The sequence below is a fragment of the Dysidea avara genome, chromosome 6 (assembly GCF_963678975.1).
Source record: "Dysidea avara chromosome 6, odDysAvar1.4, whole genome shotgun sequence".
Taxonomy (NCBI): Eukaryota; Metazoa; Porifera; class Demospongiae; order Dictyoceratida; family Dysideidae; genus Dysidea; species Dysidea avara.
In genome coordinates, this window is record NC_089277.1 from 31929426 (window position 1) to 31949698 (window position 20273).

The window sequence follows — 20273 nt, forward strand, 5'->3', positions numbered from 1 at the left end:
AAACAAATTAGGCTTCCACACATGTCCACTTTTATGACTGAAGCACCATAACTCAATGTAGGAAGAAACAATAGAAGTGTGCTTACTGATCGTGAGTAGTCAAGTTAAGTTGGAAAATCAGAAAATTGGATGCGTGTGGACTGTGGAAGCCTTGTTTTGTGATCAAAATTCGGTCAATTAATTTTAAAGATGATGTGATGATGTTTATACAAGACGTCACTGCTTTTATGTTCCTATTCTTTCACACTATCCTTTATATGACAACAACTTCCCATCATAACATAATCATCATACAAAATTCTTTTCTGTTCCAATTTTATTAGAATGTTAATAAAATACTATTAATAAGCTTGGTGGAAAATCAGACGTGAAAAGACTGCAAAGAGTATACAGTTTCAAGCCTAGTTAATGCAGTGAAAAATTAAATTCAATGCCTTTCATAGTAACAAGACAGTGCAAGCATGGATATAGTCTGTACATTTAGTATACAGTTCAGTTGACTACTAGTCACATACTGCATTGTAATATTGCACACATAGTTATGGCAGTGCAAGTGCAATTATTTGACTGATTTATTATGTTCCTCACACTAATCAAAATGTCATTGGATTGGAGATGCCCATCCTGACCAATGGCTCACTTGATCTTGAATGGTGATCAAGGTAATTAGTTTACAGATTCTCATGCACTCAACCATTTTATTGAGCCTGCAAATGCTATGAATCAAGACAGTAACTTTGTGTGTCATTTCAAAACTTTGTAGTTATGGAGCATGTGACTGCATGTCATTCTTATTATACATGTATGCACTTTATAAGCATACATAGGTGTAGCAAGATATTTTTAGATAGGGGGCTCTAGTTTGGTGTTGAAGAGCACAAAAAAAAGAGAAAAAGTCAACACCTACTACCCTTCACTAAATAATATAGACTGTATCACTGATAAAGCACATAAAAATCCTTATTCACAACTTCATAGTTTGCTACACTGCTTCTCTGAATACTGTGACTGCTTTATTAGAGTAACTGACTGACCTATTAGAGTATCTCGATATTACAATCAGAAAATCACAAGCTCCTACCCCCACCCTCTGGTTGTTACGCCCATGATTATATTAACATCTCTAACATAATGACATATATATGTAACAGTGTTCTATATGCATAAGTGTAACAGTTCAGCAAGGTATCATGTCAAACTTCAGTTCACAACTACATGTAGCTACTACATTCTAATTGAAAGTGTAGTACAATTAATGTGACTACATGCATATACAGCTAGTGTAATTAATAGACCTAATGTGTGTATAACTGAAACTAAGAAATAAACAGTCAAACTCTACTTGTATATAGGCACCTGTAATAGATAAACGTATATCATACAATATGGTATTACTGTATAGTAGGGTCCATGGAGGTTTGGGATTTCTTGCCCAGGAATATAACCCCATAAATCACCCTCATCTTCCCGTTTGGAAATATTGGCATAACCAAGCCTATAAATGTCATCACAGTGACCCCAAACCATTCCAACAAGTTTCTATGAAATAAACAAATTAACTGAATTTTCTACTACCTGACTGACTGACTGACTGACTGACTGACTGACTGACTGACTGACTGACTGACTGACTGACTGACTGACTGACTGACTGATACCTCCAGTCAATCGACTATGGATAAGAGTATGTGCTTAATTTCTTCACTTAACAATGTGTTTTAGCCCATGCATAATGTGCCTTTTCACCAACTGCAGTGGCAGCTATACAATATATACATCATGGACCTTCTTTGCATCCCATTTCTTTCTCCACTATCATATAGGCATTGACCTGTGTAACACATGACATAGCTTAGGCACTTAGTGTGACTGGATTGATCGCAGAAGTGCTTCTTGTACTGTTAATCATTTGTATAAGACTGTATGATGAGTAGAACATAGCTGCAACTGAAGTTAAACAGCTACTTTGCAGTTGATAGTGGAGGTTAGGTACTGATTTCCGGAAAGCAGTCAGCTTAATAAAAAATCATCAACAATTATGTATTGCACAATGAAAAGTGATTTCTAGTGAATTATTCATCTTCATCACAAAATTACACAAAATATCTTCTCCAACATTTTCAATTGCGTAAGCACCTCTAACAATATTATTGTAGGGTTTTGGGTATTGTGATTGCATTTTTATGCTTAAATATTTCTGAAAATACCTGGAATGGTGAAATTAAATGGTAAAACAATATTGTGGGGTGATGTTTACCAATTGCTAGCTTGTTTTTGACATGCTACGTTTGTCAAAGTGGAGCCAATTGCCTACTGTGTCAGTAAGGTTCCATGACTTTGGTTTCTGTATGGTACTCTTTACTTTGGAGTGGAAACCAGTCATCAAATTTTCTACAACTGCCCTTGGTTGAGGCACATGTTCTCATAATGACTGGATTGATTGCAGAGGCACTTCTCATACTGCCCTTCATTTGTAATGCTGTGTAATGGGCAGAACATATATAGCTGATAAAGAAGAGGAATGGCAACTTCTCATTTAGTCATTGATAATTTGGGCACACATCCAGACACATGATTAACGTGTATGCTGTTATTCTTTCCTTTGATGTGGTAAGCACATGTATGTTACTACAAAATAGTAAACAAACTATAGTGGAAGTGAAAGGAAAAATACATTTCACAGGTTAAAGAAAGCCAATGAAACAAGCGAGGTCATCTACACCTGCAGTTTTACTAGATGACATTTGTCCCTACTTAAGTCATACTTGTATAATGTAATACATACATTACATGCTGCAGGTTTAATATTTGTAGCCATGATAAGGACACATAAACTTAATTTCTCATCAGTGGCAGATCCAGGATGGGAAATTTGGGGTAAATGCCCCGGCCCCCTCACTTTGTGGACAAGCCATAGTTCTGATTAAAATACTTAACTTTATGCCAGTCACCTTATAAAACTCACGAAAATATGCATTTTACTAGCATTTATTATGAATTCACCTGAAACTAAAGCGAATCAAAGTCAAACTAGTTATGAAATTGTCACCCAGCACCTTAGTGTGTACTAAGCACCTCTAAAATAATTATTGAGTTGCTATTGTTTAAGACATTCAGAGCTTTAAAGCAGACTTCACAGCCATCTGCAAAGGCCAAAATCGTAAAAATCAACAGTTAGATACTGCTAAGAGATGTATTATTTGCTGCTTCAAAATGTAGCAACTAACAAGAGGATCTGGCTCTCCGTAACACCTACAACTTGCCCCTCCCCTTGCCAGGTTCTGGATCTGCCCCTGTTAATCCTCACCGACATCACCATTTCTCCTACTACATCAAGAATCTTTTGTAATATGAGAAAAATACTTGTTCACATAATTGTGACCCAGTCTGGGAAAACCGGTCTTATCGCTTATTTAAAAGTATCGAGAAATGCCGGCTTTAAGTATTTAGTGTGTTGTAGCTCTCCAATGGTCAAAGCTTTTTGTACCAAATTTTCACATGTTTTACACCAATTCCTTACCTTCCAGAGCATTTATTGTGCACGTAGCCAACAGCTAAATTTCCCACCATTTTATATAGTTTTTAAACCGTGTTGACTGTATCAGATGAGTTCCAAAAGGAGAGGGATGTGGGGGCCTGGAAGGTGGGCAAGAAGCTGTTTTAAAAATTGAAAAGGAAAGTGTAGGGATAAATTAGGCCAAGCTATGGGCCATTCAGGTATCAAAACTAGCTAAAATGAAAGGAAATTTACAGCAGAGGTCTTTATTCAACACCACGGATCTGTACAGCCACATACAGCCACATACAGCCATTCACAGGCTGACCAGAGCTCCATAAAGGCCCCACACCGTACATATGGATCGCTACTAGGTTTGGGAAAAGCAGCCAGAAAAAGCAGACCACTCAAGTCTAGCTGATTTTGATTGTGAAATTAGATGGTTTATTCATGTAGCTTTATGCTCCGGTAAAAAAATGAATCTGCTGACATGAGTGATAAGACCGATTTTCCACATCCAGTCACAATTCTGTTTTTTTTTGGGATAAATGCCATTGAAATATATTGGCTATAAAATGCATGCTACCAAGAGTTCATAATATATATATTATGAACTCTTGATGCTACATAAATAATTTTACACTGTATGTACGTTTGAATCACTTTAGCAAACAGCAAAGGAATACATGAACTGAAATATCTAATATACCAATGTTCATGGAGAGTAAGAATATCTCTCTGTACTGCGAAGTAAACATGATTTACAGGTATGCTTGCCTAATACATGTAGGTGAAGGAAGACAAACCTGCATTCACCATATCATTTTTATACAGATGTTTGCAAACATCGATTGTGGGTTTAAATTGTGGGCACAAAAAGAAATGATTGTAGGTTTCACTGGTTGTAGTGATACTATTTTTAACCAAATAACCACTTTGTGGATGCCTATAGTAAGCTAAGGTGCTAAAATAAATACTTAAGTATATAGGTTGGGAAAGTCTGAGGCATCTTTTCATGCAGTTGATATGTACTGGGTAGAAAAACAATCCCCACATTGCAATCATCATTTTAGTGATGCTTAGTAACTGAACTATGACTTACTCATTTCTATATCCTTCAAAACAATTCCTAGCCTAACTAAACCAACATGTTAAACTCAAAACCACAATGCAAAACTTTAAGCAGTTCTATATAAATATATAAACAATCAAAGATCTCCGATGCTTTATAACTGCCTCAGCATAAAAGGCAGTTGTGGTCAGGGCTATATCATGCTATTGTCCTAACCACAGGGTGGTATCATGATATCACCCTGTGGTCAGGGCAATACATGAAATATAGCCTTGTGGTTTCCTTTGATATGAGGTGTCAAAGTGGTTTTTAATGTGTTAAATGACTCCCATTTCTTAGTTCTGCAGTTGCAAGGTGTAAATCTAACGGCTTTACACCAAGGATTAAAAAATGAAAGTCCGTGTAAACAAGTTTCCATGGACTACAAAATGTATGCATACTGATGTTGCATGATAATTATCTTTAGGGTCGCTTAACAAATCATGTAACACTTTCACACTTCAGACAAAGGAATTCCAGGGAATACAATTGTCATGTATACCTACACTGTTGTACATTAAGATGTATCCTGGTAAAGTGGTTGCACTTTTAAAGAGCAAGCCACTTTCATCAAAGCAAGCACAGTCTTGATGTGGAAGAAAAATAGTGGTACCGTTCTGTTTATTCTATAAAGGCTCAGACTGAGAACAATTATGGGAATAAATTAATTAATGTTCATGTGACTATATTATCATGAATCAGAGTCTTGCCAATCAGAAGAAGACGTTTCAGTATCCTTGCAAGTTGGAAATTGTTAGGTAAAGGTGAAAACTAGTCTTATGGCACATTTTGGCTCGTTTTGAATGAGGACCACACCCACATTACAGACAATCTGATTAAACCTCTCTACAATAAAGTTTACTCCTTTAGCTTTTGATATACATTGTAAACAATACATTAAACACTCCTGAAATTCTTCTGTGATAACCCTAGGACTTGTCTGCTCATTAGAACAAATGTAGCTACAAAGTTACGTGTGACTAGCCATAATCAAATATTTCAGACATGTATATAAATTAGACCACAGAAAGGCGAAATACTCGAATTTCATACAGGTATCTAATTCCTGTAGATACCTAATTTATGAGTCAATAGACCCCTGTCTCTGGGGTAATACAAAACATGGCAATTATGTTCCTGTAAAATTGGCAATGCATGGGTGGGGATAGCTTAGTAAGAAATGCCTATGTATACAGTGTAGTTAAATTGAACTTGTACTGTAAATCCACTGCAATTTTAGCTTATTGAGGTAAGTCAGAAATTGGAATCTGGCCATTCTACAGTAGGACATACAATGGCTAAATTGTGTACTTATGCATAATAAGTTTATTACGCTTCAGCAAATTTTAATCTTTGCAAATTTGTTATAGTGAAAATTCCTCAGGGGCATCCCGCAGCATCTGAGATCTATTTCCTACAACTGGAAAGTCTCTTCAGAAATGTCTAAAGCTACCCCAATCACCTTACACAGCATTGGTAAATTCCAAAAATATTACATACTTTAGTTTATCAATAATATTAATTAAACAGTGTTGCCCCATGATTAACTCAGTTATTAATTTTACTTTGACAAAGTCATAATTGTTGTGCCCCGCATTTGTCCACATTTTACTTTGTGTGGAAAGTGTTTCCATAACTGTATTTTCCACACAGTTTCAAGTAGCTAGCTAATTGTACTGTATGAGTCATACAATATAGTTATGCAATTGGACAAATACAGTACAGTTAGCTATGTGGATGATAGGGTAAATACAGGACACTTGGGAAAGACATCATACGGTACAGTTATGCAGAACATTTATGTAAGGAATGTTACAACACAATTGATCACATGCGTGAAATTGTAAAGCTGCTGAAACTATTGCCAGAGTATAATCCTGCCAGTTGGTTCTACAACTAGAAATGGATTACATGGACACTTACTGATAGTCTGATCAACGAAAATTGAAACGGTTCTGGCACTCGGAGGTGATTACTCCATGCAAAATGACCAGGAAGTACAATATAGCACTTAAAGCACCATTTATGCTTGTGTGTACAAAAAATACTGCATTCAGGGGAGTCTCAAGGTACATGCAGCACCCAGCTTAGCCACGTGCAGTATTTGCCTTTCAACATATACCCTGTGCTGTATTTTCTATGTGGCAGTGCTTTATTATAACCTATAAATCCAGGCTCAAATAAATGCTTGGTCCTAAATGGCCAGTAAGGACAGCTACAAAATTACAATGGCTTAATCTGTAGAACAAGATTTACTACAACTAATGAAACCCATGTCTTGTCAAAAGGATGTCAACAGCAGCTGCTACAAAGAGCAACAAAATGTTTCTAGTGGTTTACAAGTAATTAGTGCCAGGTGTCTATAGTAGATATATCTTATGGATTAATATGGTATACACTCAACACAAGCATGCACATATAACATATGTTTCAATATATACCTTCTTTTGGACTTTAATTTAATTTCATTTTTAAAAGCTTTTCCTCAATATCATCACATAACTGTACAGTGTCAGCACTTCCATGTTGCTTAGCAATATCCAAAAATTTATAAAAACTAACAGAGCAATTTTCAAAACTCGCTTTCAATGGAGCTGATATTTTAGCAAGTAAAAATTCAGCAGCTCGTTTTCTTGAAGCAATTGTTCCTACATTTTCCCCATCTTGTGGTGTAAAGACATGTCCTTCTATCAAATATGGTGCAAGAGACTTTACTTGCAATACATCAATTAATTTGCTGTAGAATTCAAGTATAACAGTGTACTCTGCTGATTGGCAACCTAACAGTGACATAACATTAGATTAGTAAATGTTTAAGCATAACAGCAAAGGAACCACATTGCTTTTCTATGCATACTGTAACCCAGAAATTATGTAGGTGTTCCACAATATGTAAACTAAAAGATAGTGCATCCTATCAACTTACTGATGTTTTCTGGCTCAGATGTCTTCATCAAATTCATTGGTAGAGCTGGTTCTGATGTAGCAGGGTATAGTGCATCTCCAGTACATTCTTAGGAAAACAGAGACAGAGTATAATCATGGCAATATTAAACATATTATAACAAGTATAAGGAAAATTAAGAATTTAAAGTTCAATTAGGGGTCATAGAAAAGTATATAGGGAAACAATGGAGGTCACCCACAGATATACTAGTGGACATTTAATACCCTGTACCCATGACTCAATTAGGGATCAAATGTCCACTAGTATATAAGCAGGTGTAGGCAACCTCCCTAGTTTCACTACTTTTCTATGATCCCTAATTGACCAAAAAATTCTTAATATTTCCTTATACTTGTTTGTTGACTTTTGTAAAATTACTATGACTGGTGAACCCACTCATACTGTATCAAAAGAAAGGATTGTTCCAGAGGTAATATTTTTGACTGAATGCATGCAGCAACTATCAATTACTGACTCGAAAGTGAAGTGTCCATGATGCATGTATTGTACGTACTGTGGCATGCACCTGTTGGGATGAAGCAATGTCGAACAGTGAAAAAATCAAGCCCGTGACCTTAACTGTTATCGAGTTATGCTTGTCAAAAAGTATCGGGTATCAGGAAGGCAGGCAGTTAGTCAGTCAATAGAAAACTTGATAAAATTTAAATTTAATAGCAATCTATTGGAAGCATTTAGGATCGTACTGAAGGCACTTTTGGACTTGGTTGTACCAAACCAATACTGCCAAGGCATCAGAATAGTATCGTGAAGCTGGTTTTAGGGTAATTTTTTGTACCAGAAAAACACAAATCTTCATGATCCCTTTTATGTAGCACTACCATACTCTACGATACAAGTTTAACCCATTCACGGGTATGATGCTATAAGACCAGCGCTAAGTATCATTCTAACACTCTAACATTTCTATTGTACATTTGATAGTATGATGCTTCGACTATCCTGAAATGGGCATGTTTACAGAGATCCTGTTTCTGGGATAATTGGATCATTTGCGCATTATTGCAGGTTTATTGCATAACCCAGTAAAAGGTTTCTTTACAATGGGGAAGTAGGGATGTTTCTTAATAATGGACTTAAAAGTTATATTTTGAACAACATCATATAGGTACGTTAAGACAACCGACAATGACTGCTGGTGGCTTTTCAGACATGTGGCATCATTCACTCATGTACATGCATGATACAGGAATTATGACAAAACTTGAAGAAGCCAGCTGTGACAATGATCGCTCAGTAAGGAGTCATTATGAATTAGCTTCCTGCATGGTAACACTTGTTTATTATAGACTATTTGCAGCTGACTACTCATTAGTTTTTAGCATATTTTGTAGTTTTTTGTCTTATAATTACATTGTGGCAGAGGCGGAGGAAGTAGATAATATAAGGGGGGCTGGGCTGACCCAGACTTAGTCTCTGGTTTGGTATGGTGAGACCAAAAAAAAAAAAAGGTCGCAACCAACTGACAATAGCTGCCCACCTACCAACTACGCATTCATAGCTGATAAACAACATAGAAATCCTTACATAGCTTGCTACACACTGCTCTAATACTGTGACTGCCTTATTAGAGTGACTGCTCTATTAGAGTATCTCGATCCGCTTTATCGCGGTTTTCAGTCCCACCAAGAAGGATAACTTCGGCGTGGTATCATTCTGAGGGGGGGATTTAGCCCCCTAGCCCCCCCTTACCGCTGCCTATGCATTGTGGTTTCATTTACGTAAACAGAAACAATGTAGTCAAGATGGTTAGTCCATAGCTTTTATTTTTAGAAGCTTAGTAACTAAGTGGTTTAGTGTTCAGTGAGGCTTATAATGCATGACTCAGTGTGTTGGGAAATTCAGCCATTAAAATGTTAAATGTGCTAAAATACTGTAGCACTAGCACAAACATGCAGTTACGCTTATGTATGCATGCACACACACACATCAAACATTTGACCACCAAAGAGTTTGGTTCTTACCATTGTGTTTGTTCAGTAGTCTTTGAATTTCACTTGATAAACTAACAATGGCATCATTACCATGTTTCTGCATGACATCTAGTAGCATCTGAAATGGTACTACATTGTCTTCTTGCAACAAGGTAGAAACTCTACTTAGAAGCAACTCTGCTGCTCTATGACGTGAAGTAGTGGGACATGTGATATCTTCATTGTCCATCAGAGTGATTATGCCTTGAGACACCAAATAGTGTGACAACTCTTTGGCAGGTAAACAATCCACCAGTTTACTGTAATATTGTTTGAACACTCTGAGCTCTGATGGATTTTTACTTTTACCTACAGCTGAATGCAAAACTATTCAATGTAGCAAACTGTATTATACAGGCATTAATGTAATACCAATTATGTGTGGCTGGTCACAGAAATGGAACATCTGGTTGTTCATGAAACAAATATTTGTTTGTGCTAATGTTTAAAGCAGAACTTTTTTTTGTGTATGGTGATTGTATGGTCTGATACACAAAATTAGGTAAACCCATCAAAATTACATTTGTACTGTATTTGTGAAATTAAATATTTGATGTGTCAGCTAATGCACTACCTAATATTCCAATGCTTGCATATAATTACTTTCTATTATCATGGGCACAATATGCATTCGTGTTATTTCATATTTCAATATTCTTTTCAAAGAAACTGATAATAGCACAATTTAAAAATCGTGATTTTTTTATTGTTGTGCATGTTACACATTCATAACAACGTGTTGTAGAAAGATGCTAAAACACATGAATTGGCACAGATCATAATAAACACTAATAACAAAGTTACTGCATGAGCTATAGATGTTATGGTGTCCTATATATCACAATACAAATGCCTGAACCACATAATAGTTATGTTTAACATTCTAAATATCATACAGTAAATACAGTAAGTCAAGGATATACTGCATATCACGCAGTGCAAACATAAATCTTACCAACTGTAGTAAATGGTTCATCTTTCTTGAACCACACAAGGTGAGAAGATGTAAGTTTCATCAGCTTTACACTATTACTGCTACACCTTCCGTAAAGAACTGAAGAAGTTATTTCCGGTAAAACAGCAAGATGGGGCTCAGAACTTTCACCACAGTTGCAATAAAATCCAACTTTCAATCTTTGGGGGCTAAAAGTTAACTGCTTGCAAACTAATTCTAAGGAATGAAGGATCTCTTGGAAAATGGTGCAATGTGTTTTAGAAGAAACATCTGTGAGGTCTGGGTGTCTTATTTGTACTTCCAAGTGAGTGACACTGTCAAAAAGCAACAAAGAAAAACCATTGGGTAGGCTATAAGTAATCAAATTGCTGAAAGTGTGGTGAACAGCGCTATCAATATCACTTGTAGTAAAATGAGGGTGCCAGTTTAATGGTGGATTCTGCAAAAGGTAAACAACTAAACAACAGAATAAGCCTCTTGGCAGGAGGCCAGACTGAAATTGTATCAACAGCGGTTCCCCTTGAAGGTACCCATATCTGTGAGTAATCTCATCTTTTTGTTGAGCAGAACATGTTGGCAAAATATATGGTATAAAATATTCATCTATGCTCTTTCCTTTACTCGACAATGGTGCAATAATTTTAAGATGAACCAATAGTGACAAGAAATACTCTTCCTTAATGTTGCTGTCCCATTCAACCTTTTGAAGTACCTCCCTACATAGTATGCCTTTGTGCTTCAACTTGAGGACTTCACTGAGACAAAGGGAGTCATCCTGGAATGTGAAACTGATGATGTTGCTAAGCTTATCAAACCACCACTGGTGGTCAACAATGACATACTCTTTCAAACCAGGGATGTCATCGAAGAAAAGTAGAACACCTAACAGGTGGTGGTATATTAGAGCATTCTTGACTTCTTCTGGATTAGACATTAACCGGCTTGCCTTAGCTAGGGCAACACACTCCTTGAAAGAGATGTAATAGCTCATATTTTTAGTACAAACTTGTCTGATTTCGAGTTCTAGGAGCATCCATGTAATGGGTAATTCATAAACATTTTTATTTTCAGCTAATTTTTCAATTTTATTTCTGATGACGTCTGCAATAGGATCCTCAGTCTTTTCATTTCCTGCAGTGGTGTTGTTAACTGGAAAAAGCACATTTCCTTCATGTTGTAAAACTGATGCTTTACTACTGGCTTTGTTTACTAAAGCTGTTAGTGTATTGTCAGTTTTTTGAACAGTTTCTTTGCTAACTTTATCTACATGAGTTCCAACAAAACACAAATAAGAATTTTTATCTGTACCAGGATGAGTTAGTAGATTTGGGGCTAGAGATGGCCTTTCCAAACAATCATTATTGCTAGACATTAGTAGCTTAATCATGTCAAGATTTGTGTAACTGAGATGATAAGGTTGAAACGTGTGCTTGCCATGTTGACTATGTTCCACTAGCACTTGATCATTGAGATCCTTGGATAAGTCATGGATCACAAAGTTGATAGTGGGATAGATATTGACAGTGGGCAACAAGTGTATGTACTGTGGCTGTCCTCCAGTATCCAACAATGTGACAATGTTCAGGACATCGCCCGGTTGGTGCATAGTTGGTGAATCATTGGAAGATTCCACACTGTCTGTCAAGATTGGCTGGAAAACAGACAGGTTTTTTACATTGACAGATTTAGTAAATAGTCCAGAAAACCAGTGTTTAGCTACTGTAGTCAGGGAAGTTTGCTTCTGTATGGGTTCAGCAGTAAAGAGCTGTTGTGATTTATAATCTTTAGTTTTTGGCTGAGTGTCATGTGGTAAGTTTCCATCAGATTTCTCATCGGTTTGTTTATGATGCTCAGGTGTCGATCTTTTGGATTCAGAAAGTAACACAGTATGCAAGTGTTTTATTTCAAGGTTAGAATCCATTTCCACCCAAACTACTTTATGTTTGTCAGATGCATCTTTATGAAAAGCAGCTTTTTTTAGTGACACAGCATGACTTGTGTGTACCATGTTAGTACTGTGGTGTTCTTGGTTTATTTTTTTGTTAAGTAGGAGTTGACCAAAACTTGTTTTTCCAGCAGCTCCTGAGCCAGTAAACAATATTTTTATAAAACGTACTGCAATTGTTCCATGTTTTTTCTTTGCCTCATTTATTTTTTGCAGCAGTGATTTTCTCTAAAACAAGAGGGGATTTTGTAACACAAATATCTGAAAAATTAACTGAGATAGTATTTGTATTGAATTTGTAGCCTTAACTCACAGTAGCCAAATTCAAATATGTGTTTCAAAAACTGGCCAACATATAAAAATTATGCCACGTAACCATACAGCTACAAAATAGAACCAGTAATTTTTGTTTACTTAAGTAAAGGGACAATGCAACTAAGTTGAAGCCATTTAAGAATTTATTGATTTCACAGTCTGTGAAATCATAACGTACTGTAATTTTAGTTTATTCGTGTCTGCATACTTATATATGAAGTGTATCACCATGCATGCCGACAGGCCTCATGAGCAACAGGGCACATGGGATAGTGTAAAAGCAAAAAATATATTTGTCCACAGAAACTCTTGTACTATGGCGGCGAAGACTGCGGAGTGAGTGCAAATTTACAAATGACAATGTAATTGCTGTCTTCTACTCGAGCACAACAAAACTCTTATAGAGTTACAAATTGCCCAGGAAAACAGGTAAGCATATGGCATGCGGTTGTTGTATTAACAATGCATGGTTTTGTAAGTAGAATAAACTCCTCCATCTTTTTGGGACACTTTTCAGCCTTTAGCAGTTAGAATACATACTATCGCTAATACATCATGACAATTGCTTTTGTTTATTGTGAAGGCCTACGCCAATGTACAAAGATAGTATTCAACTGTCCCCTGTGGCACTGAGAGACGCTGTCTGCACATCTGCACCATCCTTTCACCAAAGTTGTACCAGACTGAAAGTTATAGCTGTAGAGGGGCATGAAGATCACAGCCCAGTGTGTATTATAACACTACAAGTGCAATGAAAAATTAGGAATTTCAAGTTTGATTAGGGATCATAGAAATAAAAAGTAAAGAAACAAGGGAGGTTGCAGGTATACCAAGGGCGGATCTAGAAATTTTCAGAGGAGGTTTTAGGTTCTCTGGAATTGTAACTTCAGCCTAGCTGCAAGTTGAAGAGCAAAAAAAAATGTTCACTAAGTGGTTTTGAATGCTGTGAAGGTGATTGCAAAGGCAAAAGTATGAAGTTTTGCCAATAGAAAAGGCCATAATATAATTCAGTATGTGTAACTCTTTGTAATTTTTATCACCCAGACGAATCATAGGGGTGAGCACTATTTCAGAGGGGGTTTCTGTAAACCCCAGAAACTCCTCTAAAGCTGCCTCTGTATACAAGTGGACATTTACTCCCTAATTCACCCAGTATACCCATAACTGAATTAGGGATTAAATATCCAATTGCATACCTGCAGGTATAGGCAACCTCCCTTGTTTCCTTACTTCTTATTTCTATGATCCCTAATCAAACTTGCAATTCCTAATTTTTCATTGTACTTGTTTGTAAACTTTTTTGTAACATAATTATGACTGGCTCACCTGCGCATACCGTATCAAAAGAATGAATGGTACCTGACATTATTAATAATGTTTAGACGCATGCCCCTACTATCAGCATTATTAAGGAAAAGTAAAGTAGCTGTTACGCTTTGTGTCAAGCGATGTTCAGCACGGTACACAGCATTTTGAATGAAGAAGAGTATGACAACTGCCTCTACAAGCACGATCACTCACTAAGAAAAATTGATGCATGCCCCAACTATCAATTAATGAAAAGTGAAGTAGCTGTTATGTTGTGTTTCAAGCTATGTTGAGCACATTACACAGCATTCCTAGTAGAACAGTACGACAACTGCCTCTACGAGTAATCCACTCGCTACGGAAAATACAGACAATTTTTTGCATAGCAAACTATTGAGAAGCCATAGTGTGCTACTGTGAATTGACACCTTGTGGTGTCAGTGAAAAGAATTGGGACACAAAGGAGGACAAAGGTTAGTCCATGATGCACTCATAGTAGCTACAGTGGTTGGCGAAAAGGCACATCTTGGGAAGAAGCAATATCGAATAGTGATTCAGAAGAAATCAAGCTCGTAGCTCTAACCAAAGTCGAGTTATGCTTGGCTGAAGGCATTGGCATTTAGTCAGTTAGTAGAAAATTCTGTTAAATACAATATTTTAAAAATTTTGTAGAACTATGCTGGAGTGTGTCTGAAAACATTTTTGGGCTTGCTACATCTAACCAATACTGCCAAGCTGTTATGAACGTTAAGTGAGGCTGGTTTTGGGTTGAAATAATTGGGCAAAAACCTCTATTCTCCATGATCCCTATTATACAGTACTATCATACTGTATGATACACATACATTTATAGCCTGCCTGCATCAGAAATGTATAGAAATATTACTTGTTCACAAGGTTTATTGGATGGAGAAGAAACATGTACCAACAATAAAGTGCAAACAATAATTACATACAGTGTTTATTACTTAGATTATCTGTCAGCTCTACTACTGACATACTATCAACTAGACACAGTAGATATTTGTAAGGTTTCTACATTCTAATCAACTGTTTTGAACTTATTTTCAGCCTTCAGATGAACCCCAGGGACCTCACAGAAGGAGATTGGTATGACATTCATCAATTACCTTTGCATTTTATAACTGTATTGTGAAGAAGAAAATATATTCATGCAACAGTATGCAAAAGAGATGGGTATTCCATTAGATTCAGGATCAAGGTGTGGTATGCTGTAGTTCTTTGCAACTGGGTAATTGGTAATTCTATATGAACTGTCGGAAAAGTATACCGTAGCACATTTGATAGATATAGGGTAGGCATTAGCAGGACAATTGAGTGAATGTTCGTTTCTCTGTGTGTTTTATTAGAGTAAGTGCCTTCTCTTTGTAACTCCAATTCTTTGTGATGCTATAATAACTACTTGCCGAAATTATAGCCAGTAAATGTGCAACTGTTAATTTTGCTCAAACCTTTGCTTGCAGTATAGCTACAAGAAAATTATTAGTACTACTTTAAATACTCAACATGTTATTACAATGCCTGCCTGATAGGACAGCACCACATAATTGGGATAATTATTGGTTTAGCTTACATGCAAATCTGCTGTTCAGTGTTTAAATTAATAAGCTTACATGATGGTGGTTAATATGAAAGTGTCCTGCACCAGCGTTGAAACCGGGTCGGGTCATCCGGGTCATCCGGGTCATCCGGGTCACATTTTCTCCGGGTCATCCGGGTCTGACCCGGTTTACAATTTATCCGGGTCTGACCCGGATTGGATCACGTGAGAAACGAAATTGTTCGTTTGACGACGTGGAAACTTCTAAACGCTATCGCGTAGCTCTTTCGTGAGCCACGCCCACTTATCGCAGTTGCAATATTTACTCAACACGAATTGAACGCTCAAAATGTAGACTCGTTCGCTCGCTCGAGACTGGACGAAACACGTCTCGGCTTTAATTAATCCGGGTCTCATCCGGGTCAAATCCGGGTCTGACCCGGATTGCTATCCGGGTCAGTGGGTCATCCGGGTCAGCAGTAGTGACCCAGTTTCAACGTTGTCCTGCACGTAGGGCAGGTACCAATGCTAGTATACTATAAAGTATATAAAGAACCTTATTCAGATCCTTATTCATAGCTAAGTAAGTTACACTGCCTTGTGAACACTGTGACTGCTTTATTAGAGTGATTGACTGCTCTATTAGAGTATCTCGATCTTATATGCAATTTTTTTGAAAGGGATTGGGAGGGTGGGGGGAGCATGTGCCCTCTGGATGCGCCACTGTAACTGGGATCCAACGTCTCATGGAATTATGTACTTTATGATGTTTGTACATACTATACTTGAACTGGACATCTCTGCATGTTACAGCAACTAGTCCTGCAAAGATTTCTCCATCATGGTGTGCCTTACATGATGTTTCTATTAATTAGAATTATAAACTCCTCTATAAAATTGTCTACAACTAACTGCATTACATGCATTAGGCCACTTGTGCTGTACAATGATCACACTAGTCTAATATAAGTGGCCTAGCTACTAAAGTTCAGAGACTTTGTGCAAGCAAGTATTCTAGGGAAATAGTTTTAGTGAAGTAATTTATGCACGTTACACCAGTAGCTTGACAAACAGACTACATGCCTCACTTCATGCATCATGTCAAGCAATGCCCTTGATTAATACCACCAGCTGCAGAATGAGTGACCTATGCTAAGCAGTACATGAAGTTCTTTTTCAGAGTAGTTTCTAATTCAGGCATCATGCAAGGCACCATGATAGAATAAGAGTGATTTGGCTATCTACTGTGAATTATAAAGTACAAGCATAGAAAAATTTATTACATAAATGCAATTAAGGTGGGTTTAGTGTTTGTATGTCTACTAACTTTTTCTCCAATGTTCATACTCGGTTAAAGCCAAAAGTCAAGAAAATAATTTTCAACATGAATGGTACTTTAGAATTATTAGTGTTGCACTGATAATTGGTTCAGTAATCAGTGTATCTGCGTATCTGCCGATATTGGCTACTGGCTGATTAATCAGTTTTGATTAAATCAAAGATGATGTTAATTTCCACTGCACTGTGTAGTATAATGATGTGGGGGAGGCTAGATATAAGTTATTTGACATTTAATTAAGTTATGTGTTGATGGTTTAGTGGTGACTACAAGCGATGCCCATAATAAACTGTCAGGGTTTAGGCCATGCTCAACAGTAAACTGAGGTTTTAGTACCAGCCACTTGTCTCAGCTGTATAGCAGTAGTAAAATGTATTTAAACCCTGTTTACCATGAGTAATGTTTACTTGTGGTATACATCTAACTTTACATTTTAGCCTAGAATGAGCTGTATATCAATACTTATGTCACTAATATAAGTCATTTAATAATGATGAGGATGAGTGTTAGTGTATATTGGATCGGTTATTGGTATCAGCTAATTCTGTTGCTTAATACTGGTTATTGGAATAATCGACTAATTTGGATATCGGTGCAACACAAGAATTATACTCGAGTTTTAATGAACTTTTTTATAGTTTGGTCAATAGACAAGTGCAGTTTCTTGTGGAAGGAAAGAGTCAATGCTTGTTTATGATTAGAGCTACAAAAACAGGATACATGAGTACACGTGCACACTGTCACACAACAGGTCATATCACAGTGTTGGATTAGAGTATTTGTATCCTGTAGTTTGTATTGTGAGGCTTATTAAGAGTTAGATAAGGGCTGAAATAAATTACCATAGCAAGATGGCATATGTAGCTATACAGTTATGAGTCATGAAAGTTTGGAAAAGAAGAAGAAATTTATGTTCTGTTTAATTTCGGGGCTCAGTTATTTTTTTTTTACTTCTCTCTTTAACCATTTTTTCCTAGGAAAATGGTCACAATACAGAACAGCTATTACTGAAGTGCTGTGGAAAAATAATGGCTGAGTGTGGTCAGTAACAAGCTAGTGTACATACAAGAAAACAGCAAAACACAGGTAACAGTATACAAGAGATAACACACTTTGCACATGTCATATCTGAGTACATCATGCATGGCTTAAATTTATTCACTAGTTCACTAGTAAAGTAAACTATCCATTCTTTGACATCATGCATACTCGGACACTCATTCTCATAAACTTCTAAGTGGAATCATGTGAAAATTGATGTAGAAATATCTGGCATAAAGCCCAACTAATCTCCCAAGTTTGTGCCTTAATGGTTGTTGTACTAGACCAGATCAAAGTCGCTGCTTGAAATCCTGTATTCTTAGACAAATTTCATGATTCATGGACACCTACCAGTAATTATACTGATGACTTACTACCAACACCATCACTTAGAGCTAAAAGCAATAGTTTATTTCCTTCTATCTCATCTGCAGGTGGCTGTGATAGGGTATGTCAGCACTGCTAAAAGAATGATATTTTCGATGTGTAATTGGCTCAAGCCTAAATTCTTTAATAATTGGCCAGCAGTGCTTCTACATATGTGACTGGGCCTGCAATAATAGGGCATGTGGGAACATGATTTGTGCCTGTTTTGCAAGCTTCCATTACTCAGAACTTTTTATATCATTATGCTATGGCAATGCAATTCTTAGGTCTTAGTAAGCATTTAATTGGCTGTATGATGCAAGTTACAGAATACAAATATTCTTCTCCAGTACTGAGATATGACCTGATGTGTGACAGGGTATAGTTTGTGCCCACATGCCCTGTTTTTGCAGGCCCGGTCACATATGGTAAGGACATCAATTACAGTTCTTTGAGACAACACACCATCACACACAACAAGCTGCAATGCATGTGCAAAATATCCCAAATTGGGTAGGTTGGCATCTTTCCATGTTTGAGCAATTATTTCCCAGAATAACATGTACAGTACACCATCTTATTTACCTGCTCATTGACAGCTCAGAAAGCTTTGTTTTAAATTGTTTTGTATATAGCAGTAATGATATACATTTCACATGCATTTGGATAAATATAAACAGATTGTCACGTATTTCTTTAAAGAAAAGCCCTCATAATGTATATGCACCAGTGACTACGTAGAGGCTAAAACTAAGCTTTTTTTTGTCTGCCAATCCATCCCAATGCTGTAGACTAGAAGTTACAGCTATGAATGTAACTGCTTGTAGGTTATTTTAAGTATAGTCACAGTACAAATTGATTTTGTTGCTCTTCCTACTGTCTAGCACTATAATTCAAAACCACTAACAGTGTATCACAACAAGTTGAAACTTTAGTGATCTATTCTTTGGACACAATAGATAAAATATGTAAAGAAATTCAGAAGTGGTGTAAACTTTTGCCAAGATAGACACATAATATATGAACATGGTTTAAACAAATACATAATTATTACAACATCAAGTGTCAGACACACAGCACAAGGATCACATGTATATAGTGGAACCTCTCTCAGTGTTGTAGTCTACACCTCAAAAATGTCCATAACTAAGACATACATGCTAAATACTGTACACTATAGTCAGTATGGGTTCACCTGTCACCTGTGCCCACCAAATATAGTAATATCAAAGAGGTGAACATGTGTTCACTCCCAATAGTTTTGTACTGGAACAAGCATGTTTCCATGTTGTAAACATGTTTGTGTGCCTGAATCGTCCATACTAAATTATGGGATATTTTTAAAGCCTCATAACTCACTTGTTCTCAAACCACTTTTTTGATTAACAGTTCCAGTAGCTTCACAACACTACTAAATGTTTGGGCAGCTGGCTAATGTAATAAGAGTTATTAACAAGAAACAAGGGCTCAGGTGAATGTGAACAGACTATAAGTATATCTCTTTCAGTTAGTGCTATGCACTTTACTAGGCAGTGTGAAAGTTACTACAAAATATTTGTTGTCACACTCCTTTGAGCTGTAAAGTGTACTGTGTAATCACCCAGCAATCAAATGTTAGTTATTAAATAAACAAGCCACCTAACAGGTAAACAGCATCCTTTAGGCTTCCTCCTTGTGCTTTGATCTCATTCAAACTTTATTACTGTCAGGGTCAGCCAATTATTAATTTGAGCTGACTGGACAACAGAGGTGTCCAAATGAAAAGATCAGAGGTTCAGTTGTATACAATATATAATTATGCTGTAGAAACCTTTTGTGGATATGACTCCAACAACTGTACCATCTTATGATATCCTCTCCATTTAGCAATGTCAAGTGGTGTATTGTTGTCCTACATT

The 20273-nt window shown here is 36.7% G+C and overlaps 1 protein-coding gene across 1 annotated transcript in view; it reads right to left on the minus strand.

The window, feature by feature from the left end:
- Positions 1 to 1126: 1126 nt before the first annotated feature.
- LOC136257918 (uncharacterized) overlaps positions 1127 to 20273 on the minus strand; it is a 60622-nt gene continuing 41475 nt past the window's right edge. Inside the window, exons 7-12 of the mRNA XM_066051242.1 lie at positions 20186 to 20266; positions 10501 to 12673; positions 9537 to 9860; positions 7534 to 7620; positions 7049 to 7387; positions 1127 to 1356 (exon numbers count right to left, since the gene is read on the minus strand). Coding sequence (XP_065907314.1) covers positions 7062 to 7387; positions 7534 to 7620; positions 9537 to 9860; positions 10501 to 12673; positions 20186 to 20266 — 2991 coding nt within the window. The 3' untranslated portion in view covers positions 1127 to 1356; positions 7049 to 7061. The remainder of the gene's footprint in view (positions 1357 to 7048; positions 7388 to 7533; positions 7621 to 9536; positions 9861 to 10500; positions 12674 to 20185; positions 20267 to 20273) is intronic.